Source organism: Balaenoptera musculus, chromosome 3, assembly GCF_009873245.2.
Source record: "Balaenoptera musculus isolate JJ_BM4_2016_0621 chromosome 3, mBalMus1.pri.v3, whole genome shotgun sequence".
Lineage (NCBI taxonomy): Eukaryota > Metazoa > Chordata > Mammalia > Artiodactyla > Balaenopteridae > Balaenoptera > Balaenoptera musculus.
Genome location: NC_045787.1, coordinates 97,319,947 through 97,345,162, shown reverse-complemented (window position 1 = coordinate 97,345,162; position 25,216 = coordinate 97,319,947). Strand labels below are relative to the sequence as shown.

Genomic DNA, 25,216 nt, shown 5'->3' with positions numbered 1-25,216 from the left:
AGCAAATGTTAGAGCAGAGATAAAGGAAACAGAGACTGAAAAAACTATAGAAAAGATCAATGAAACTAAGAGCTGGTTCTTTAAAAAGACAAACTAAATTGACAAACCTTTACCTAGATTGACCAAGAAAAAAAGAGAGAAAACACAAACAAAATCTGAAATGAAAGGGGAAATGTTACAATTGATATCACAGAAATTAAAAGGATCACAAGAGACTACTATGAATACCACCAATAAATAGGATAACCTAGAAGAAATGAATAAATTCCTAGAAATGCACAATGTCCCAAGACTGAATAATGAAGAAATAGAAAACCTGAACAGACTAATTACTGGTAAGGAGACTGAATTAGTAATCTCCCAACAAACAAAAGTCCAGGACCAGACAGCTTCACAGGTGAATTCTACCAAACATTCAAAGAAGAATTAATACCAATCCTTCTCAAACTCTTCCAAAATTAGAAGAGGAGGAAACTTTTCCAAACTCATTCTACAAGGCCAATATTACCCTGATACCAAAACCAGACAAGAATAGCACAGGGAAATTACAGGCCAATATCACTGATGAACACAGATGCAAAAATCCTCAACAAAATATCAGCAAACCAAATTCAACAATACATAAAAGGATTATAACCATGATCGAGTGGCATTTATCCCAGGGATTCAAGGATGGTTCAACATCTGCAAATCAGTCAATGTGACACACCAAACATTAACAAAATGTATGGATAAAAATCATATGATCATCTCAATAGATGCAGAAAAGCACTTGACAAAATCAACATCCACTTATGATAAAAACTCCATTTATGATAAAAGTAAAAATAAACAAATGGGACCTAATCAAACTTACAAGCTTTTGCACAGCAAAGGAAACCATAAACAAAATGAAAAGACAACCTACAGACTGTGAGAAAATATTTGCAAATGATGTGACCGACAAGGGCTTAATTTCCAAAATATACAAACAGCTCATACAACTCAACAACAAAAAAACAACAACCCAATCGAGAAATGGGCAGAAGACCTAAATAGACAGCTCTCCAAAGAAGAAATACAGATGGCCAATAAGCACATGAAAAGATGCTCAACATCACTAGTTATTAGAGAAATGCAAATCAAAACTACAATGAGGTATCACTTCACACCAGTCAGAATGGCCATCATCAAAAAGTCTACAAATAATAAATGCTGGAGAGGATGTGGAGAAAAGGGAACCCTTGTACACTGTTGGTTGGAATGTAAATTGGTGCAGCCACTATGGAGAACAGTATGGAGGTTCCTTATAAAACTAAAAATAGAGTTACCATATGATCCAGCAATCCCATTCCTGGGCATATATCCGGAAAAGACGAAAACTCTAACTGGAAAAGATACATGCACCCCAATGTTCACAAAAGCACTATTCACAATAGCCAAGACATGGAAACAACCTAAATGTCCGTCGACAGATCAATGGACAAAGAAGATGTGAATATATATACAATGGAATACTACTGAGTCATAAAAAGGAATGAAATATTGCCATTTGCAGCAACATGGATGGACCTAGCAATTATCATACCAAGAGAAGTAAGTCAGACAGAGAAAGACAATATTATATAATATCACTTATATGTAGAATCTAAAAAAATAATACAAATCAACTTACCTATAAAACAGAAACAGACTCACAGACATAGAAAACAAACTTACAGTTACCAAAGGGGAAAGGGGAGAGAGAGGGATAAATTAGGAGCAGAGGATTAACATATACATACCACTATATATAAAATAGATAAACAACAAGGATTTACTGTATAGCACAGGGAACTATATTCAATATCTTGTAATAACCTGTAAGGGAAAAGAATCTGAAGCTGTATGCCTGAAACTAACATAATATTGTAAATCAACTACAGTTAAATTTTTAAAAAAAGAAAAAAAAGAGTTATATATTTGGTAGATTTCCAAGCATTCTCTCAAAGTAAAGAATTTCCAGCAAAAGCAAAGGAAGAAGAAAGAAAACTATTTGAAAACACAAAGACCTTTATCTTGCCTTAAAACAGAACACTATCTATCATAGCAAAGTATGAAAATGAATAAATATACGAAAATTCATGTTAAAATTGGGATATCAATAAAGAGAAGAGAAAATAACAAAACAAACTGTAAAAGGCATCAAAGTGGCCTCTACTCATTTCATTTTCCTTACAACTTATAAATGCCATCATAATTCTAAAAAACTTGGACTTGAGCGAAACTTCTTTATTATGAAGACATAGGTCTAAGAACAGAAGGATAATCATGTGCCAGCTTACAGTTCCTTGTAAAAGTAATAACATGAAAAATTAGTAGAAAATGAACATCTGAAAAGTTATCTGTAATCTGAAAATGTTAAGCAATTTCTCCTGTATCTTAATTTTGACCATTTTTGCTAAATCACTTTTGCATATTTAGTTGAAGAGAGTATTTAATTTTTCTATTGTAATTAATAACGTAGTATGTCCTTCAGAGCTTGGCATATTCTTTAAGAATCATCTGAAGCTTCTGGCTCAACATGATGTTCCCTCTGGCCTTCAGTCTGCCACTAAAGAATGCCTGGAAAGGAGAGAGGGAAAGAGAGAACCAACCTTTACCATGTCACATTGTATTTCTTTTTTAAAAAGATCATTGCTTAGACTGAATACAATTGAGTTAATAACTCTGGACAACAAAGGCAACTTTTATCCAGCAATGATAGTTTAATGATTATAGTAACACCCATATTTTTAGATATCTAAGAAAAAATAAAGACTCCTTGTGTATTTTAGAAAACGATAGAATAATTTATCTGAATTGACAGATCTGGGAATTCTGCTTCAACCTATGCTTCTGGCTTTAGTCTATGTTCTTAAATGTGAATTTGAGACCATATGAATAAAAGGCTTTACTGTATTACTAACAATAAAAATATTCAGTTCAGAACTTTTAAAAGATTTAAAGTATTTATTATATCTTCATGAAACAGAAGGCCATATAATGGCAAAATAAGACAGTGTAACAAAGTAGTGAAGAGATCCTGGGCTGTAGCATCAGAATGCCTGGGTTAAAATCTAGGCTCTGCCATTAAATGCAAGGTGAGCTTGGACAAATTACTTAACCTCTCTGAGCTCTGGCCTCCTTATCTACAAAGGGCATGACAACAGCACCTAAATAGCAGCTTTGTTGTGTGAGTTAAATGAAACAGTGTGAAAAGTGCTTAGCTTGGCATTTGACATGTGGAAGGAGCTATTAAGCTCATTATTACCATGCAAAAGACTATAATGTTAAAACACTAAGAGCTCCTGTACCACTTCTTTCCTGACCTGACAATAGAAACTTGTGTAAGTTCTCCCCTGGTGTCAAGTTCCCTATCAGTAAAATAAAAATGATAAAACACAATATAGCTTACTGAGAAAATAACATACGGAATATGAAGTGAAAAAGAAGTCTCTAGATTTTTAGCTAGATTGAAAAAATAGTAATATCCATGTATACGTAACATTACAAAGCAGCCTCACAAATAAAATATCACTTGAGAAGCACAGCCATCAACCTGAAGTGGGCATATCAGCAGAAAAGAAATTCAAAAAGCTTAAAAACCAGCTCAAGGCCACAGAGCCAACAAAAAGTGGGCCAGGACTAAACACGGGTGTTCTCTGCTTAATAATGTCTCCTGCTTATTAACTAGCAGCAACTTAATTTCAGAAGCGAATCCTTACCAACTGGAGGAAAAGCAAAAACTGCTTAAACTTTTTATCCCAAAAATAATGCAGGAGAATTTCATTCAATCAGGTTCAAGTGCTAAGCATTCAAACTAGAGACTGGAATTTTAAAACTAAGACAGCTTTCACTGTGCAGTTACAGAAATGATGGTCTGCGACTCCTGCAGAGTCAGTTCTTAGATGGGCTTGCCAGGTGCTACAGTCTGAAAGGGACTTACAACCTAAAATAAAAACACCAACTTCCTTGAAGTAAATATACCAATATTTGATGGTTGTTATTTGAGTGGAAGAATTTTGTACATAAATCTTTGTTCCTATCTAACTGTTTTCTTAGGATAGATTCCTAGAAGAAGAATTACTAAATCATGGCATTTCTTAAATAAGTTTCTTGACCATGCTTCCGTATCACCACAGTTTTCAAACTGTGCACCTCAGTGCACTGGGGCACCACACCAAACTCCAACAGACACTACAGAATATTTAAAATTTTTGAAGGAAACATAGTGACATTGGTCAAACACAACATGAAAACTACTCTTGTTTGGATCTAACTACTTAGTAAACTGAACCATTAGGTATTTCTTTTGGCCTAGGAGTGCCACGCAAAAAGTGCTGAGACAGTAAGTGGCCATAAAGGAAGAAAGTCAGTGAAACTCTGCCATAGTGCTTTCCAGAAAGACTGTTAAATTAATATTCCTTCTAGCTACGTGTGAATCCTCTTATCCCAACCTTAATAATACGGTTTTCTTAATCTTTGAAAATCTGAGGCAAAAATGACATGCTTTAATTTGCATGTTTTAGATACTGGGAAAAATTAATAGTTTTTCTCATGTATGTTAGTCATACCTATTTCTTTCATTAATTACCGGTTCATGTCTTTTGCCCATTTTTTATATTGAGGTCTTAGTGTTGTCCAGAATTTTTATAAGTTATTAACACCAATATACGATGTATCATCATTTTATTTTTCCCCAGGTTTGTGGAATATCTTATGGAGTCTGACATGCAGAAGTTTTTAATTTCTACATAGCCTAAACTACTGCTATTGAGCTTATGTTCCTTATTTCTATCCTTGCTTTAATCTACTCAAGTATTAATTGAGCATCTACAGTACACTAGGCAATATTCTATGCTAGGAAAGAGACATCTCTCCCTGTTCTCATGGAGCTAACATTACAGTAGGGGAGTCAAAAAGTAAAATGTAAACAAGTAATTAAAGCCTGTTTTAAATGCTATGAAGGAGGCTACTTAGATAATATAATAGGAGGGAACTACTTTGGATGAAACAAAGCCAGCCATGCAAAAAGATGGGAATAGAAATTCCAGAAGAGTCAAATAAATAGACATTGAAGGGGTAAAAATCGATGGGAAGGAACTAAGAGGAGAGGCAATGTAAGTTGAGTTAGCATTGTAAGTGATGAGGCAAGCAGTGCAGGATGAAGCTGGGAAGATAAGCAAGGGAAACTTCACATACCATGTAATAATATGTAGTTTGGATTTTATCCAAGTGCAAAAGTAAATCTTGGAGGTTTTTATCAGGTGGAATGACCTATAATCTGATTCACATTTTTAAAAGATTACTCCAGCTCCTGTATGGAGAACAGATTGGTGGAAAAGCAAGACTAAAAGCACTAAGACCAGTCAGGAAGCCAGGTGAGAGATGACGGAGGCTTGGATCATGATGATAACCCTAGTGATGAAGAGAAGAAAATGAACTCAAGATAAGTTCTGGAGAAAGAACAAGCAGGATTAAGGATAGAAAGGATACAGAGGTAAAGAAGGAAGCCAAGACAATTCTTACATTACTGAGCGTACTAATTTGGGTAGACAGATCATGGTGCCATTTCCTGAAAACAAAAAGAATGGGGGAGAAAACTAAATCACAAGTTCTAAGTTGGGCATAGTAAGATGTGCCATCAGAGACACAAGTGAAGAGCTGGTTATACCACTATGGAACTCAGAGAAGATGACTGAGTGAGACATTTAAATCTGCAAGTTGTCAACATGTATATGGCTCTAAATACCACAGGATGGATGGACTCTTTTAAGAAGAGTGTTAATTAGAGAGGAGCCCTGAAATGAGCCCTGAGAAACACCAAAACTCAACAGTTGGGGGTAAAAGAGGAAGACACCAAAGGAGATTAGGAAGAGCCAAAGGTGGAGGAAGCAAAACAGGAGAATAAGGCATAATGAAAGCCAAGGGATAAGATTATTTCAAGAAGTTGGTAAGATTATTTCAAGAAGTTGGTGGTTAACTGAGTTGAATGCTACTGAAAGGCTGAGAAAGATGTAGACAGAGAAATATTTACTGGATTTAGCAATACAGGTCATCACAAGAACTTCACAAAAACATTATCAGTGGAGTAACAGATGTGGAAGTCAGATAAGAGAAGGCAGAAGAGCAGTCAAGACAGAATGTTTAAACCTTTGCTGCCCACTAAAGTAGCCACTAGCCCATGTGGCTATTGAGTACTTGAAATATGATTAGCCCTGGCTGAGATGTATTATAAGTATAAAATACACACTGGATTTTAAAGATTTTTTTAAAGGATATAAAATATCCCATTAATATTTAATATTGTACATGTTAAAATATTTGAATGTATTGGGTTAAATAAAATATATTAAAATTAATTTTACCTGTTTCTTTTTAATCTTTTTAAATTTATTTTTATTTTTTCATTAAAGTATAGTTGATTTACAGTATTGTGTTAATTTCTGCTGTACAGCAAAGTGATTCAGTTATACATATATATACATTCTTTTTTTTATATATTCTTTTCCATTATGGTTTATCATAGGCTATTGAATACAGTTCTCTGTGCTATACAGTAGGACTTTATTGTTTATCCATTCTATATATAATGGCTTACATCTGCTAACCCCAACCTCCCACTCCACCCCTCCCCCAACCCCCTCCCCCTTGGCAACCACCAGTCTGTTCTCTATGTCCATGATTCTGTTTCTATTTCATAGGTAGGTTCATTCGTGTCATATTTTAGATTCCACATATAAGTGACATCATATGGTATTTTTCTTTCTCTTTCTGACTTACTTCACTTAGTATGATAATCTCTAGTTACATCCATGTTGCTGCAAATGCATTATTTCATTCTTTTTTATGGCTGAGTAGTATTCCATTGTATACACCACATCTTCTTTATCCATTCATTTGTCAATGGACATTTAGGTTGTTTCCATGTCTTGGCTATTGTAAATAGTGCTGCTATGAACATAAGGGTGCATGAATCTTTTTGAATTATAGTTTTGTCGGGGTATATGCCCAGGAGTGCGATTGCTGGATCATATGGTAATTCTATTTTTAGTTTTATAAGCAACTTCCATACTGTTTTCCACAGTGGCTGCACCAACTTACATTCCCACCAACAGTGTAGGAGGGTTCCCTTTTCTCCACACCCTCTCCAACATTTGTTAATTATAGACTTTTTAATGATGGCCATTCTGACCAGGGTGAGGTGATACCTCATTGTAGTTTTGATTTGCATTTCTCTAATAGTTAGCAATGTGGAGTACCTTTTCATGTGCCTGTTGGACATCTGTATTTCTTCTTTGGAGAACTGTCTATTTAGGTCTTCTGCCCATTTTTCCATTGGGTTGTTTGGTTTTTTGTTGTTGAGTTGTATGAGCTGTTTGCATATTTTGGAAATTAAGTCCTTGTCGCTTGCATCATTTGCAAATATTTTCTCCCATTCTGTAGGTTGTCTTTTCGTTTTGTTTATGGTTTCCTTTGCTGTGCAAAAGCTTGTAAGTTTGATTAGGTCCCATTTGTTTATTTTTGTTTTTATTTCTATTGTCTTGGGAGACTGACCTAAGAAAACATTGGAACAATTTATGTCCGAGAATGTTTTGCCCATGATCTCTTCTAGGAGTTTTATGGTGTCATGTCTTATGTTCAAGTCTTTAAGCCATTTTGAGTTTATTCTTAACCTTTTTTATTGTGGCTACTAGAAAATTTTTAATTACTTATGTGGCTCACATTATATGTCTATTCAACAGTGCTGGTTTAGACAATTCTTTTGTGAAAAGGAACAGAGAAATGATATGGCATGCTGGATGGGGATCTGATATCAAGAGACAGCGTTTGCTTTAAAATCAAGATGTTAGCTTGCCTTTATGCTGTGGGACAATTATGTAGTAGAATGGGAGAGAATGGTACAGAAAAAAGTGGAAAGAAGAAGAAGCAATGACTTTGAGTAGATACCTGGATGAGAAGTGAAGAAGTCTTTGACAGGAAGAGGGAGACTTCCTTCAATGTAATGTATAGGAAGAAAAGAAGACAGGTGCAGATGCTGACAAAATAGATCTGGTGATGGGAAGGTGAATATTTTCATTTGAAAGTCTTTTTTTTCTCTCAAAGAACATGAGAAAGGTCATCAGCTGAAAATGAAAGAGAGGTAGGCATGGGGGAGTTTTGAGAAGACAGGTATGAAATACTCATCTCATACAACAGGAATGGAGGCTTAGTGGAAAATCACAGTAAGATTGCTAGACAGTGTGTAGAGACTATTTGAGACTTGCAATCAAAATTTTAAAGGGAAGCCAATTTGTCTAGTTGTATGGCTTTTCTCCTGGCGTCTTCATCTATTCAGGTACAGATGCAAAGATGGCAGAGAGTAGGGTTAAAATAGGGTGGAGTTTTCCAGGCAAATAAGATGAGAGAGGTACAAGGGAGGTGAGGGTATTTTCAAGGGAGATACTCTGATGGACCATGGAATCTAAGCTGAACAAGAAGAGAAGACAGAAGGGAGCTGATGGATAGAAAGTGGTGTTGTCAACAAACCGGAGGTCTCTGTGAAGCTCAACAGCAGTAGCAGGAATAACAAAACAAGTTAATGAAACTGTAGGTGAGGGTGTTGGAAAATGGTGATGTTTTGTAACAGATACTGGAAGTTGTACATTTTATGCTGCCAATAAAGACAAAAGCTGATGTAGAATGGAGTAAAAGATAATTAGAAACAATATCAATAAACTAAGAGTCATCTGTTAGAGAAGTCACTTTTACAAATCCTGAAGGAAGCCATCAAGGCTGACAAGAGTTGATGCAGAGAGAGAGACAGAGAGAGAGAGAGAGAGAGAGACTGTACACTGGGATATAAGGTCTTTGATAACTGAAGAAGAGTGATGATAGATAGCACTGAGGTGAGGCAGAATGTAATTGAGCCAAATGAGTTTAGAAAACCCCTAATATTAAATTAGAACTTCTCTAAGGACTGTCACTAAGAATAATAAACACCTAGGTTTTCATCAAGTTTTGCTTCTGCTTTAATTTTTTTACATTTAATTCCATCCTGTATGGTACTGACTAAGGTATATGGAATGACATAAAGCACTACCATTTCCTATGCAACTGCTCAGTACCATTCACTGAATAATCCATTCCCCCCCAAAGGTCTGATATTCCTAGCAATTATATAAATGTTTCTGTAAACCCTACATTTAATCTTTATATATAAGCACCTCAAATATATCTTAAAAAAGAACTCTTAATTAGCCACTCAGCAGCCACAATGACCTTTAAAAATCAGATGTCACTCCACAGCTCAATAGCTTCCTATCACACAAGATCTACACTGTCTTGCCAACATCTACAAGGTCCTGTGTGATCTAAGCCATGCCTACCTCTCCCTGTTCGCCTCCTGCCTCTCTCCCCACTGGCCTCCTCACAGTTATAGTATCCAATAAGCTGAGCTACTGGGGCCTCCAGCCTTTGTGCTAGTTGTTTCTTTAGCCTTATGGCTCCTTCCCTCACTTTGTTCAGATCTCTATCAAGCCTTTTTGGACAATCCGATCTAAAATAGTTCTTCTATCCTGTCACACTCTAATCCAAGGGTTGGCAAACTACAGCCTACGGGCCAAAACCAGTCTGCTGCCTGTTTCTGTGAACAAAGTTTTACTGGAACTCAGCCACATCCATTTGTTTACATATTATCCATGGCTACTTTAACTCTACAATGGCAGAACTGAGTAGGTGCAACAGAAACCATCTGACCTGCAAAGCTTAGAATATATTTACTAGGGGACCTTGCACAGAAAAAGTTTGCCAACCACTGCTATAACCCATTAGTCTGACTTATTTTTCTTCATATCTGAAATTATACTTCTTTTCCATTCCCCTCTAGAACTAAGCTCTACCCAGAAGGGGCACTGTCTTGTTCAGCCACACCTAGCACCTGAATTAAAGGAGGTACTAAATAAATTCCCGGGAAGGAATTAACTGAGGGCTCACTCAGTACCACGCATTATTCTAAGCTCTTCATGTATGGATTTAGTTATCATAACAATCTTTTGGGATTATCACAATTCATTTTACAATGAGAAAATTAAGGCTTAGAGAGTAGGTGGCAGAGCTAAGATTCAAACTTAGATTTATCTGATGCCAAAGAACGTATTTTTAACCACTATACTACTTTACAATTCTTTTAAAATTAGTCTTTTTATCCAGGAAAATTGAACATTTTCTCCCTTATTCAAATTGCTCCGTTCCTTGTAAAGTTGTATAGTTTTCTGCAAATAAGCCCTATGCTTTTTCTTGTTAGGGTAGTCATTGGTACTTTGCAGTTTGGGTAGTGATTACAAACAAATTTTTAAAATTATATCCTCTAGTTGGTTTTGCTGTTATGTGAAAGCTATTTTTAAATCATCATTGTGCATTCAACCATTTGTTTGAACTCTTCTGGTCTAAGAATCAATCAGTTGATTCTTGTGGGATTTCTAGCTACATAATCATTCAAATTTTCTACTCCATTCTAATTGCTACATCTAATTTTGTGTGTTTGTGGACTAGCAATAGGTTTCAGAACAATATTACCTCATAATGGCCAGCAAAGGCACTCTTGTTTTAATCATGATTTTCCACTGAAATGTCTCTAAATGTTTTACCTTCAGTAAGACACTGGCTATTATGTTCCATCCTTCTATTTCCAGTTTTCAATGACGATTAAGACAAGTTCTTAATTTTATATATCAGGAAAGAATGTCTAATTTTATGAAATACCATATGGTTTTTCAACTCTGAACTAACAATATATTAAAAGGTCTAGATGTGGGTTTTACATTGTTTATCTGCTAAAGAAGAATTCCACCCAAAAATTTAGTTTTAAAAAGTATCAGTTGAGGGCTTCCCTGGTGGCGCAGTGGTTGGGAGTCTGCCTGCCGGTGTGGGGGGCGCGGGTTCGAGCCCTGGACTGGGGGGATCCCACATGCCGCGGAGAAGCTGGGCCCGTAAGCCACACCTGCTGAGCCTGTGCGTCTGGAGCCTGTGCTCCGCAGCGGGAGGGGCCGCGGCGGTGAGGGGCCTGCGCACCGCGATGAGAAGTGGCCCCCGCTTGCCACAACTGGAGAGAGCCCTCGCACAGAGACGGGGACCCAACGCAGCCAAAAATAAAAAAAAAATAAAAAAAAAAAAGTATCAGTTGAAAAACTCCATTAGAAAAATATATGACCTGTCAATTTGAACACTGCTATCAACTCTGTCTTTCCTCAGAGCTGCAAGATATGTCTTATAAATCAGAATTTTGGAGTCAGCCAAAAACTGCAATTGTCAAACAGGAAGCAATAATGACAAATAAATGAACATTTTAAGAACTTTACCTTCTGAGGATCAAGCTTGCCCAAGACTACTTCCATGAAATCTTCATCTGAAAGCGTGATGGTTACATCAGCAGAATCTTTTGCAGTGCCTTGATACACTTTTCCAGAACCATTTTTTAGGTCAATAGCTGGGAAAATAGGAAGAAACAAATATCTGTCATTTTTTTCTTCACAAGATGAGAATAAAATAAACCAAATAAATGCAGACATTTTTATAGTTTCCAAGTTACTGTGGTACTTATTCTATTGGGTTGGCCAAAAACTCGTTCGGGTTTTTCTGTAAGATATGGAAGACCCAAATGAACTTTTTGGCCAACCCAATACATTATATATTACCTATCACTCAGAAAAAAATTTTAAATCCTTGATTTTTTGAGATGCCCTTGTTATAAAGAATATGATCTTCAAAATAGTCAAATCAATAATAGCTTTTCATCATTGAAGAAGTTTACATAACAGAGATATTTGAAATGTGAATCAATGTAGAATAATATAAGGAAGTTAAGTGGTTGGAAGTTATATGGTTAAGGCCTTTAGATTCAAATAAAGACTGTAGTCAACAAAGGAAGAAAACTGAATTTTAAAACAACTGCATATTGGTTGGGGTGGGGGAAGGGAATGCACACTCTAATTACCTTTCAAAAACCTGAATTCATCAAAGGTTCTGTCATATGAATTAAACGACAATCAAATTAAATTTTAAAATGTATTCTAATTAGTTTGCTATAATTTATTTATAAAATGTTTATTGCCCTAATTGTTGTGAATAAACGTTAAAATTAAAATCTTTTCCCTTAAATGTTTTTGACAGAAGGATTAAGTCTCCCAGAAACAGGCTGGGTAACTGGAAAAACTATTAAAAATTTGCCTTCATTGCTCTCTATACAACACTTACAGAGCTTTATGTTAAAGTTACATTTAGAAAGTTTTAATTGTCTCATATATGACTGAGACCAGTCATCCAGGAAGGTAATTCCACTCATCCAGCTTCAGCCTCTTGAATGTGCTTTCTCTGCTACTGCGAAGGAGCTATGATTGCATCACTCTCCCTAAGAGTGTCAGGAAACTCCCAATTTAGGATCAAGGAAAAGCTACACACATGTAAGCAAAACCATGCATTCTGCTTAGCCAAGCCCTACTCCAAAGAGAAAATTAAGTCACTCCCACTGTCCACAGAAGAGAATCTTGCCAACTAAACTAAAAAATAATAACATGACTATGACGGTTACCTGGGAAGGAGTAAGAGTGAGAAGGAGACCTTTTTACTTTTTATGCTTCATTCACTCACTTCATTGTTAAGTTTCTTCTATGGGTGTCAGACAATGTACAAGGTACTAAAAGTAAGGCATGAAGAACAAAGGCTCTGTTCTTATTGGTACACACATATTACAAATGTGTTTTTATGTATTATTTGTATAGTTAAAAAGAAAGGTAGAAAAAGAGAGGGAGGAAGGCAGGCAGGGAGGGAGCAGGGAGAGAATAAGGGGAGGGGGTCAGAGAGCAGAAAGGAAAGACTAAAGAAAAGCAAACCTCTGGCATTCAACAGACATGATTTTAATTCTTCACAATTAAGTGTAAGGACCACTACATGTACTAGTCTTGCTCAGGAATAAAACTGGACTCACGCATCTTAATACTTCAGTGTGGAATAAGTCTGTTAGCTAATGAAGGCCCTTCTAATGAAGGGCTGTCTGCCTGCCCTCTCACTCACTTGGTTTTACGTGCTGCTTCACAGCACTGACTCTTATGAAGCAATAAAACTTTTTTTCTGTGGAAAGCTAATAACTAGTGCTGGTAAAAGAAAAGAGGGCTAAAAAGGGGGAACGTTCTTAGCAAGAATACAGAAATTTGGGGTAAAGGAGTGAAACTCCCCATTCCACAGTGGCTCAAGTCATGGTCTACAAATGGCTCCTGCGGAAGGATCGTCATCCACCACCATCACCTTAGGTTTACAGATACCTGTCAGGTCACGGGTAATCTAAATGAAATGAAGAAACAAGCTATATGTATTTTCTTTTCGTGGTGGAATGTATTTTAAAAGCTTTATGAATTATTTTAGCTCAGTATTTATATAATCATTAATGCACTGAAAAAGTCCAAAAAATTTCAGTTATACTTTACAGAATTTAATGGGGGAGGGAAAGGTGTTAGATGAGAACATACATTTGGACTTAGAGATCTTTGAAGGTTTTAGAATATATACCTTACAAATTACAACACTCTTACCAAAGTGGGTATACAAGGAACATACCTCAACTTAATAAAAGCTACTTATGACAAACCCACAGCCAACATAATATTCAATGGTGAATAGCTGAAAGCCTTCCTGCTAAAATCTGGAACAAGACAAGGATGCCCACTCCTATTCAACATAGTACTGGAAGTCTACTCAGCATTCAGACAAGAAAAAGAAATAAAAGGTATCCACATTAGAAGGGAAGAGGTAAAATTGTCATTATATGCAGATGACATGATACTAAATACAGAAAACCCTAAAAATTCCACACAAAAACTACTAGAACTGATAAACAAATTCAGCAAGGTAGCAGGATACAAGATTAACATACAGAAATCAGTTGCATTTCTTTACACTAACAATGAAATATCAGAAAGGGAAAGTAAAAAAAACAATCCTTTTTAAAATCATATCAAAAAAATAAAAAACTTAGGAATAAACCTGACCAAGGAGGTAAAAGGCTCATATACTGAGAACTGTAAAACACTGATAAAGGAAATGGAAGATGATTTAAAGAAATGGAAAGATATCCCATGCTCTTGGATTGGAAGAATTAATATTGTTAAAATGGCCATACTACCCAAAGCAATTTACAGATTTAATCAATCCCTATCAAATTACCCATGACATTTTTCACAAAACTAGAACAAATAATTCTAAAATTTATATGGAACCATAAAAGACCCAGAATTGCCAAAGCAATCCTGAGGAAAAAGAACAAAGCAGGAGGCATAACCCTCCCAGACTTCAGACAACACTATAAAGCTACAGTAATCAAAACGGCATGGTACTGGTACAAAAACAGACATATGGATCAATGGAACAGAAGAGAGCTCAGAAATAAACCCACACATCTACGGTCAATTAATCTTTGACGAAGGAGGCAAAAATATACAATGGAGAAAAGACAGTCTCTTCAGCAAGTGGTGTTGGGAAAGCTGGACAGCTGCATGTAAATCAATGAAGTTAGAACACACCCTCACACCATACGCAAAAATCAACTCAAAATGGCTTAAAGACTTAAGTATAAGACATGACACCATCTTGTAAAAATAAAATACAGTGTGTGTCTGTGGAAAAAAAAAAAAAAAAGACATGACACCAGAAAACTCTTAGAAGAGAGCACAGGCAAAACATTCTCTGACATAAATCGTACCAATGTTTTCTTAGGTCAGTTTCCCAAGGGAAAAGAAATAAAAGGAAAAATAAATACATGGAACCTAATCAACCTTATAAGCTTTTGCACAGCAAAGAAAACCATAAACAAAATGAAAAGATAACCTCCAAACTGGGAGAAAATATTTGCAAACAATGCGACAGACAGGGCTTAATTTCCAAAATATACAAACAGCTCATACAATTCAATGTCAAAAAAAAAAAATCAAAAAAATGGGCATAAGACCTAAATAGACATTTCTCCAAAGAAGACATACAGATGGCCAATAAGCACATGAAAAGTTGCTCAACACTGCTAATTACTAGAGAAATGCAAATCAAAACTACAGTGAGGTATCACCTCACACCAGTCAGAATGGCAATCATCAAAAAGTCTACAAATAATAAATGCTGGAGAGGATGTGGAGAAAAAGGAACCCTTCTACACTGTTGGTGGGAATGTAAAATGGTGCAGCCACTATGGAGAACAGTATGGAGGCTCCTTAAAAAAACAAAAATAGAGTTACCATATGATCCAGCAATCCCACTCCTGGGCATAATGCCAAAGAAAATTCTAACTGGAAAAGATACATGCACCCCCAATATTCATAGCAGCACTATTTACAATAGACAAGACATGGAAGCAACCTAAATGTCCATCAACAGATGAATGGATAAAGAAGATTTGGTGTGTGTATGTGTGTGTATATACACACATACACACACACACACACACACACACACCAGACTACTACTCAGCCATAAGAATGAAATAATGCCATTTGCAGCAACATAGATGGGCCTAGAGAATATCATACTAATTGAAGTAAGTCAAACAGAGAAAGACAAATATCGTATGATATCACTTATATGTGGAATCCAAAATATGAACTTATTTACAAAACAGAAACAGACTCACAGACAGAAAACAAACTTATAGTTACCAGAGGGGGAAGAGGGGAGGGGATAAATTAGGAGCTTGGGATTACCAGATACAAACTAATATATATAAAATAGGTAAACAACAGGTCCTACTCTTTTGCACAGGGAACTGTATTCTGTATCTTGTAATAAGCTATAATGAAAAAGAATATGAAAAGAATATATATATGTGTATATACATATGTATATGTGCATATATATAACTGAATCACTTTGCTGTACACCAGAAACTAACACAACATTGTAAATTAACTGTATGTCAATTAAAAAAAAAAGTATAGATCCAATAAACAAACTAACCTAGGGATGTCATGTGTTAAATAAATAAATCAATAGATAAACCGATAAGCTATATATCTATTGTATAGATTGTACAACACAGGAAATATATTTTATAATAACTATAAATGAAATATAACCTTTAAAAATTGTGAATCACTATGTGGTACACCTGAAATTTATACAATATTGTACATCAACTATACCTCAATAAAAAATTTTTATTTTATAATAAATAATAGATAGTGTTATAGATTTTACTCAACAGGATGACCTTGCTACAATGTTCTGATTTCAGCTCCCAAAACAGCTGAAGAAGTCTACAATGTCTCCCTTTCTGATTCTTTTTTATTTCATTAATATTTTGCACATCAGTATGGATAAGAAGGTGCAAGTGAGCATTCCAAGATCTGGGCTTCCTTCCCAAAAGCACCTCACTGAGGCCCACCCTCTGGTTTCTTATGCATGTCAAGGGCCTACATCTCTCCATTACACACTCCTGTTCCCCAGAGAAGAGGAAGGGACCTCGCCCAGGCAGTCCTCCTGCTCCTAGATGATCAAGCACGACAGGCCTCAGAGAGGCCTAACCTCGAAAGACATAGCTAAGACTCCTCCTCCTCCACAGCCAAAACCAACACTGATACCAGAACTCTCCCCATTCTCTCTAGACTCACACTAATTTAGTTTTTAAAAATCCCGACATAGACACACATTCTGCCCAGAGATTCATTGTTGGTGTTGTTTGGATGGCAAGATAGGGGAAGGAGCAGGGAAGATGGGCACGGTCCAGGATCCTTGGTTTGACATGCATCTTCCAGGCCACTGAGCCCAAACCCCTTGGTTCCTAGACTTGCTCAAGGCCTGTCACTTGTGTAACTCCAGTTCCGTAGGTGAACTAAGGAGCTGAGCCTGTTCTCTGTACACAGGTTTGGATCTGCCATAATGCAAACATGACTGGGACAACTAACAGCAATTTAAAATACCAAGAATTTGGTGATTAACTGTTCAGCAAAACATTTTTAAAACTGCTTGTAAAAAAAAAAAAAATTAGGTATTCCCTAAGTCAGACCATTAAATCATCTATTTTATGCCATTAAGCACCAAGATGCAAAAGAGAGATACCAACATGGAATCATCTTCTAAAATATCATAAGCCAAAACACCTAGATACTTTCTATTGCTGCCAGCTACTCTGATTTAGCTCAGTGACACAAAGATGGTGAGAAAACAACCAGAATTGAAAAAAGTTACACAGCTGAGAATCAGATCAAATAAAAGACAGGCAGATAACCAAAGATAATGATGAACCCTTTCAGAGAAAGCTTCAAGATCCAATTTGACTGTTAGCTGTGATAAATTTGGACCTGAAGAAGAGATGATAAAACAAACAAAAGCCACAAGCATCAATTACAAGTAGTTATTAACAGGTTTCTAACATTCCCTTTTTTTCCGGTGAAAATACAAGAAAAAACCCTTTGCCTAGGTTAATTAAAGGTAATTATTAAATATAAGCACATTTTCTAATACTTTCTACAAGGAAAGTGATACTAAGATAAGGAGAAAATCTTAGTTGGTTATTGACACTATATTGAAGGAAATTACACTATTTGCCAGAGTGAATCACTTGTATACTTCACAAATCTCTACAGAGTTCTTTTCTGACAACTGTGAGACACATAATTCTAGCACGTTTTCTCTCTTATAGATCGCATTCCTTTCCTTCACCAGTATCTTCAAAAATCCTGTGTTTTATATTTATAACTCAACTCCTAATACAGTTTCATCTATAGGGGAAAAGGCTGAATTCCATCATGAATAGATAGAAAGAAGGAAGGACAGAAAGTAGAAAGAAAGTGATGATACCTACATATCACTGTTAATCTATGAAGTTTTTTAGAAAAAAAAAATAGACACTTTGAACTCTGGGTAACTAAATACATATTACATGTTTGGCTTCCTTTACCCCCTTCTGAATTAACCTCCTATAAGCCCAAATGTCTTCCAGAAGGACAAACATCAAAATGTTAACTGTAGGTAGTGGGATTATATATCATTATTTTCTGCTCTATACTTTCTTATATACCAAATTTTATATAATGAAAATATACTCCCTAAAAGGAATAGCAATTGTTATGTTAAAAAGAAGCTTACATTAAACCAAAATCAATTGAACAAAACTTCAAAATGTTTCCTAGGAATATGTAATAGAAGATGGTCTCAAAAAGTTTTAGTTGATTTAGAGATACATTTTAATTGTTTTGGTCTCAGTGAGCATTTACAGTGATCTTTAATTGTAAGGAGAAATAAAACAGTCTGATTTACAAGGTATTTAGGCACTCTAAAATAGCAATCTCAGAATAAAAATAATGAAAATCTACAAAACAGTAGTTTCTACTGTGCAAGTAAAATCCCAAACCTAAAGATTTTTTCCTTTAAAAAAAAGTCTGTATAGACAGATTATCTGCATGATATGTGGTATACAAATAATGAGTGAAGATGGTTCATACCATCAGTTGTGGGACTTGCAGAAGCACAGCCTACAATCCTTGCTTTCAGGTACCACCATAGTATACTACATCTCACACTAGCCTACAGTCCCCAGAGAAGGATTACAACCAGGTTTGGGATGGGCCTGAAAGTTAACATGGTCCTGGAGTGTAAGCCAATCACTGGTCACTTCCAGGAGTCCCTCAGCATTCCAGGGGCTCTTGGCCAACCTTAACTACACAGGATCCCATTGTACTTCACAGTTATGAAGGACGGGAAAAATCCTTGAGCTAAAAACTATTCTGGATGCTCTCTGTACCACATTAGTAGACAGATTCAAGGGACCACAGCTGCTTGACTACAAATGAAAGGATCCTGTCCCTTGGGACCTCAAGACAAAAAACATGAGAAATCAAGAAGTTTCAGTGAACATTCACTGATACACCCTTTTTCTCCAACAGCTCTAGAGATCAGAATACTCTATAACATAAACCTAAGGTTAGAATACTCTATAAAGAAAGAATATTCTACCAATCAAAGTAAGGCTAGAACACTTTATAATATAAAGGTAAAGAAGTGATGGTCAGCGTTCATTAATAGCATGCTTCATGATTCAAAATATGAATAGCGGTCAGCTATGGAATAAATGTTTGTGTCCCTCCAAAATCCATACGTTGAAGCCCTAGTCTCCAAATAATGATGGTATTTGGAAATGGGGCCTTTGGGAGGTAATTAGGTTTAGGTGAGATCATGAGAGTAGAGCCTCCATAATGGGGTTAGTGTCCTTAGAGGAAGAGACATGAGAGAGATGATCTTTCTCTCTGCCTTGTGGGGAAACAGTAAGGAGGTGGTCATCTGCAAACCAGAAAGAGGGTTCTCCCTAGAGCCCAAACATGCTGACACCCTCACACTGGACCTTCCAGCCTCCACACTATGAGAAAATACATTTCTGTTGTTTAACCTATCCAGTCTATAGTATATTTGTTATAGCAAACTGAACTAAGATACTCTCATTGTTAGAAGCAGTGGCCTCTCAATCTATAATTGACTGATGCTGAAGAAAGAGAATGGACGTATACTCACTTCCCTGTCCTTTAACCTATATAGAAGCAGCACAGTGAAATCTGATAAAGCCACATATTTTTCTGTCATGACGTATAGACACTGGATACTTAAAAACTTGCTAACAGACCTGGCTGATTAGCAAAGTGAGTCCACAAAAGTGCTAGTGCTTTTATTATGCAGACAGAAAAAGAAGAAAATTCTCTGATCTAGAAAATTTTTTTTACTCATCTTTAGTAATTTCATCTTACCTTCCCCAATTTTACTTTAAGAATTAAATTAAAATTGGACACTGCAATCTTTTAAGAGACCACAGCACAGAAAAGTTTGTGCCATGATTAAGAATGTAGTTACACAACAGATACAAAAGACATGGTAGAATTTTTTTTACCCCTTTCCCTTTTTATCTTCTCTTTCTTCTTAAAATGGTACCAGAGTCCTTTTGGAGCAACACAGAAGTGAATGGAAATGTGACTGCTTTCTCTCTGCAGCAACTTGGCTTATATCGGATGCCTTGCCAGATTGCTAACATGGCACTCTAGTAGATAACTTCCCTAGATTAGATAAAATTAGTACCTTTGATTGCCATCTGTATAGATGAAGAAAATAATTATGATTATATACTGATAGTTAAGGTGATAATCCAAAATGTTAATTTGGGGGGAATGAAGAAAATATTTTTAAAGCTGTTAAAATGTAATGAGAATTACTCAAAACTTTAAAATATTTCATTTAACCTGATGTACTTTCTTCACATTTAAGAGGACTTTGAAGATTAGTTAAAGAAGCATACGGCTAAGGTGACTGTTTAAAGTACTAATTTCAGGTGTTACAATGAAATCTTTAAAACAGATATTTTCATTTTAACTGATTCCCTTCATCTCTAAAAAACATGCATGGCTTTGGGTGCCATGAAACCCGTTATTTCCCATAAAAAAACAACTTACCGAAGAAGGCAAGATTTACCTACCTTCAAAGAGACAGGCTTTAGTTATAACACGGATACTTTATCTCTATTGACTAAGAGTTATCTTAGAATATTATAGAGCCAGGAACATGACTTACTCCACTTAGCTGCAGTATTTTCACCTTTAGTGATATGCCACTCAAACACAGCATTTACTTTCTTCACCACCTCTCCCCCTATATGCTGAAGGCGGCGACCTATTTCCTCAAACACAAGGGTACTCTGAAGCTCCCTACCCTAGCAAAAAGAGAAAAGTTAATTTAATTTTAGAAGTTCTGTAAAAATGACTCAAGGGGATAAAACTATTACAAAATAAAAGTGCAACAACATGATTTTTTTAAAAAACCTGCACATAAATAAGGCAAACTAGTTTTTTCTCACTAGGTTTCTTTCACACCTTTCCTTATATTAATTTATGTCATCCAGAACCTCAGTCCTCTTAATAAAAGAATTTTACTTTTATCAAAATTCAGAAATAATATTTTACAAGTAGACTAGGAACTAACTGGATAACTTATATCCTAACTAACTTCAGCAGGAAGATACTGGGCAAATCAATCAACTACTGTGGTCACATTTCTTTGTTCATAAAATAGGACTAAATTACATGAAGCTTGAATTTCCTTCTAGCTCTAAAATTTCTTAAGTTTTTGATCTTAGATTCTTTGTAAAGAGATTTTAATTTTCATTCAGTTATATGATAATATGGCAAATGAAAGACAGATCATGGGTTTGAAAACCTCGACATTACAAAGTTAATATTTTGGAGAAAGAAAATATAAATATTTTTATTAAAAGTCTCAGCATGTTAATACAGAATAATACAAATGTTTTAATAAATAATACATGCTACTGTTTTTATATCTGCATTCAAAGCATTATATAAATCTTTAAATCAAGAAAAAGGTATAGGATATTTAAATTTTTAATATATTCTTCTCCCAAATACTGTTTAAGATTTCTCATTAAACAATTGATTTAGTTACTCTAAAACTAGAAAATTACTTATATTCTCTTGAAAGATACCCTAGTATCCCCACAAAAAAGTTTTTTAAAAAATTCATAAGTTGTCAAAATATTCCTTTTTCTCCAAACAGTTTTAAATTAATGTTCTCCAGTTCAAGATTTAAGAATCTTTCATAGCTCTTAATTTTCTAAAGTAGACTGAATATTCTTAAAGTGGTCTTAATTGAAATTCATAAGTCAGGGTATGACTTGGATGTCAGTGGTTATAACCCACCTCAGATGGTGTCTTAGCTACAACATCAGCTGTTGGCACAAGATCCACATATGCATTTGAAATGACGATGTCTCCAGTTCCTTGGATCTTATAAAGGTACAAGAGGAAAAAAAAACAACCAGTTCACTCTGATGATTCCAATGAAAATACAATTTCATTGTGAAACAGTATAAAGTCTTTTAAAAGAAATTTACATTTTTCTTCATATGAAAAAGAAAATAATCCAAATTAAATAAACAGTTCATAAATTAAATATCAAGAGAAATAAACATGAAGGCTTACTGATTTAACACAGGTGTTAATTAACCCTAAGTGTAGAATCAACTGGAGCCCTTTTAAAAAATATTTATGACCAGTTCCCATCTCCAAATATTCCAATTTAAATGGTCTGGGGTGGACCCTGAGCACTGGTATTTGGGGGATTTTTTTTATCCAATATAAGTATGTGTAATGGGGAGGCAGGGTGAGAATCACTTAATTCTTATAAATAGTAAAAGGCATGGCACAAAATCCACATGAGGTAGGGGTACGTAAAGTGTATTTGTTTGGTTAACATAGAATAAAATTGGGTAGGAACAGACCACAGTCTTTTTAAAGAAATAATTCTAGCTCTTATTTCAAAAAGGAAGTGTACACAGTATAAAGTAATACGTAAATAGCCTTTTTATAAAATATTAAAGGAACTCTAATTCTAATTCCTAATACTTCAGCTAAAATTATTCCAGTGGTATACCTTTCATAAAAGTATGGTATTGCTACAAATGTATAGGACATTCTCCCTTGACTACTTCCCATTATACTTCAGAAAAAAAGATCTTTCGAACAATCCTACCTCAAGAAACAAGAAAAATCTCAAATGAACAGCCTAACATTACACCTAAAGCACTTAGAAAAAGAAGAAAAAAAACCCCCAAAGTTAGCAGAAGGAAAGAAATCATAAAGATCAGATCAGAAATAAATGAAAAATAAATGAAGGAAATGATAGCAAAGATCAATGAAACTAAAAGCTGGTTCTTTGAGAAGATAAACAAAATTGATAAACCACTAGCCACACTCATCAAGAAAAAAAGGGAGAAGACTCAAATCAATAGAATCAGAAATGAAAAAGGAGATGTAACAACTGACACTGCAGAAATACAAAAGATCATGAGAGATTACTACAAGCAACTATATGCCAATAAAATGGACAACCTGGAAGAAATGGACAAATTCTTAGAAAAGCACAACCTCCTGAGACTGAACCAGAAAGGAACAGAAAATATAAACAGACCAATCACAAGCACTGAAATTGAAACTGTGACTAAAAATCTTCCAACAAACAAAAGTCCAGGACCAGATGGATTCACAGGCGAATTCTATCAAACATTTAGAGAAGAGCTAATACCTACCCTTCTCAAACTCTTCCAAAATATAGCAGAGGTAGGAACACTCCCAAACTCATTCTATGAGGCCACCATCACCCTGATACCAAAACCAGACAAAGATGTCACGAACAAAGAAAACAACAGACCAATATCACTGATGAACACAGATGCAAAAATCCTCAACAAAATACTGGCATACAGAATCCAAAAGCACATTAAAAGGATAATACACCACGATCAAGTGGGGTTTATCCCAGTAATGCAAGGATTCTTCAATATATGCAAATCAATCAATGCGATAAACCATATTAACAAATTGAAGGAGAAAAACCATATGATCATCTAAATAGATGAAGAAAAAGCTTGTGACAAAATTCAACACCCATTTATGAAAAAAATTCTCCAGAAACTAGGCATAGAAGGAACTTACCTCAACATAATAAAGGCCATATATGACAAACCCACAGCCAACAACATTCTCAATGGTGGAAAAATGAAACCAGTTCCACTAAGATCAGGAACAAGACAAGGTTGCCTACTCTCACCACTATTATTCAACATAGTTTTGGAAGTTTTAGCCACAGCAATCAGAGAAGAAAAAGAAATAAAAGGAATCCAAATCAGAAAAGAAGAAGTAAAACTGTCACTGTTTGCAGATGACATGATACTATACACAGAGAATCCCAAAGATGCTACCAGAAAACTACTAGAGCTAATCAATGAATTTAGTAAAGTAGCAGGATATAAAATTAATGCACAGAAATCTCTTGAATTCCTATACACTAATGATGAAAAATCTGAAAGAGAAATTAAGGAAACACTCCCATCTACCACTGCAACAAAAAGAATAAAATACCTAGGAATAAACCTACCTAAGGGGACACAAGACCTGCATGCAGAAAACTACAGGACACTGATGAAAGAAATTAAAGATAATACAAACAGATGGAGAGATATAACATGTTCTTGGATTGGAAGAATCAGTATATTGTGAAAATGACTATACTACCCAAAGCAATCTACAGATTCAGTGCAATTCCTATCAAACTGCCAATGGCATTTTTCACAGAACTAGAACAAAAAATTTCACAATTTATATGGAAACACAAAAGACCCTGAATAGCCAAAGCAATGTTGAGAAAGAAAAACGGAGCTGGAGGAATAAGGCTCCCTGACTTCAGACTATACTACAAAGCTACAGTAATCAAGACAGTATGGTACTGGCACAAAAACAGAAATATAGATCAATGGAACAGGATAGAAAGCCCAGAGACAAACCCACACACATATGGTCACCTTATCTTTGATAAAGGAGGCAAGAATATACAATGGAGAAAAGACAGCCTCTTCAATAAGTGGTGCTGGGAAAACTGGACAGCTACATGTAAAAGAATGAAATTAGAACACTCCCTAACACCATACACAAAAATAAACTCAAAATGGATTAAACACCTATACAACTCTTAGAGGCAAACATAGGCAGAACACTATTTGACATAAATCACAGCAAGATCCTTTTTGACCCACCTCCTAGAGTAATGGAAATAAAAACAAAAATAAACAAATGGGACCTAATGAAACTTAAAAGCTTTTGCACAGCAAAGGAAACCATAAACAAGACGAAAAGACAAACCTCAGAATGGGAGAAAATATTTGCAAATGAAGCAACTGACAAAGGATTAATCTCCAAAGCATACAGGCAGCTCATGCAGCTCAACATCAAAAAAACAAACAACCCAATCCAAAAATGGGCAGAAGACCTAAATAGACATTTCTCCAAAGAAAGTATACAGATTGCCAACAAACACATGAAAGGATGCTCAACATCACTAATCATTAGAGAAATGCAAATCAAAACTACAGTGAGGTATCACCTCACACCAGTCAGAATGGCCACCATCAAAAAATCTACAAACAATAAATGCTGGAGAGGGTGTGGAGAAAAGGGAACCCTCTTGTCCTGTTGGTGGGAATGTAAATGGATACAGTCACTATGGAGAACAGTATGGAGGTTCCTTAAAAAACTAAAAATAGAACTACCATACGACCCAGCGATCCCACTACTGGGCATATACCCTGAGAAAACCATAATTCAAAAAGAGTCATGTACCACAATGTTCACTGCAGCACTATTTACAATAGCCA

The 25,216-nt window shown here is 35.5% G+C and overlaps 1 protein-coding gene across 16 annotated transcripts in view; it reads right to left on the bottom strand.

Moving 5' to 3' along the window:
• HSD17B4 (hydroxysteroid 17-beta dehydrogenase 4) overlaps positions 1–25,216 on the bottom strand; it is a 191,163-nt gene that overhangs the window by 61,257 nt on the left and 104,690 nt on the right. For 9 of the 16 annotated variants that reach the window (XR_005019412.1, XR_005019413.1, XR_005019411.1 and 6 more), the window contains exons 21-23: positions 21,708–21,794; positions 20,566–20,704; positions 11,340–11,467 (exon numbers count right to left, since the gene is read on the bottom strand). The exons of 2 other annotated variants lie outside the window; for them this stretch is intronic. Coding sequence is in view for 5 of the 14 variants with exons in the window: in XM_036848349.1 (XP_036704244.1) it covers positions 2,494–2,583; positions 11,340–11,467; positions 20,566–20,704; positions 21,708–21,794 (444 nt within the window). In the remaining 9 variants the exon portion in view is untranslated. Of the gene's footprint in view, positions 1–1,877; positions 2,584–11,339; positions 11,468–20,565; positions 20,705–21,707; positions 21,795–25,216 lie in introns of those variants that run through there. 5 more of the 16 variants (XM_036848349.1, XM_036848347.1, XM_036848351.1 and 2 more) reach the window with 2 other exon arrangements.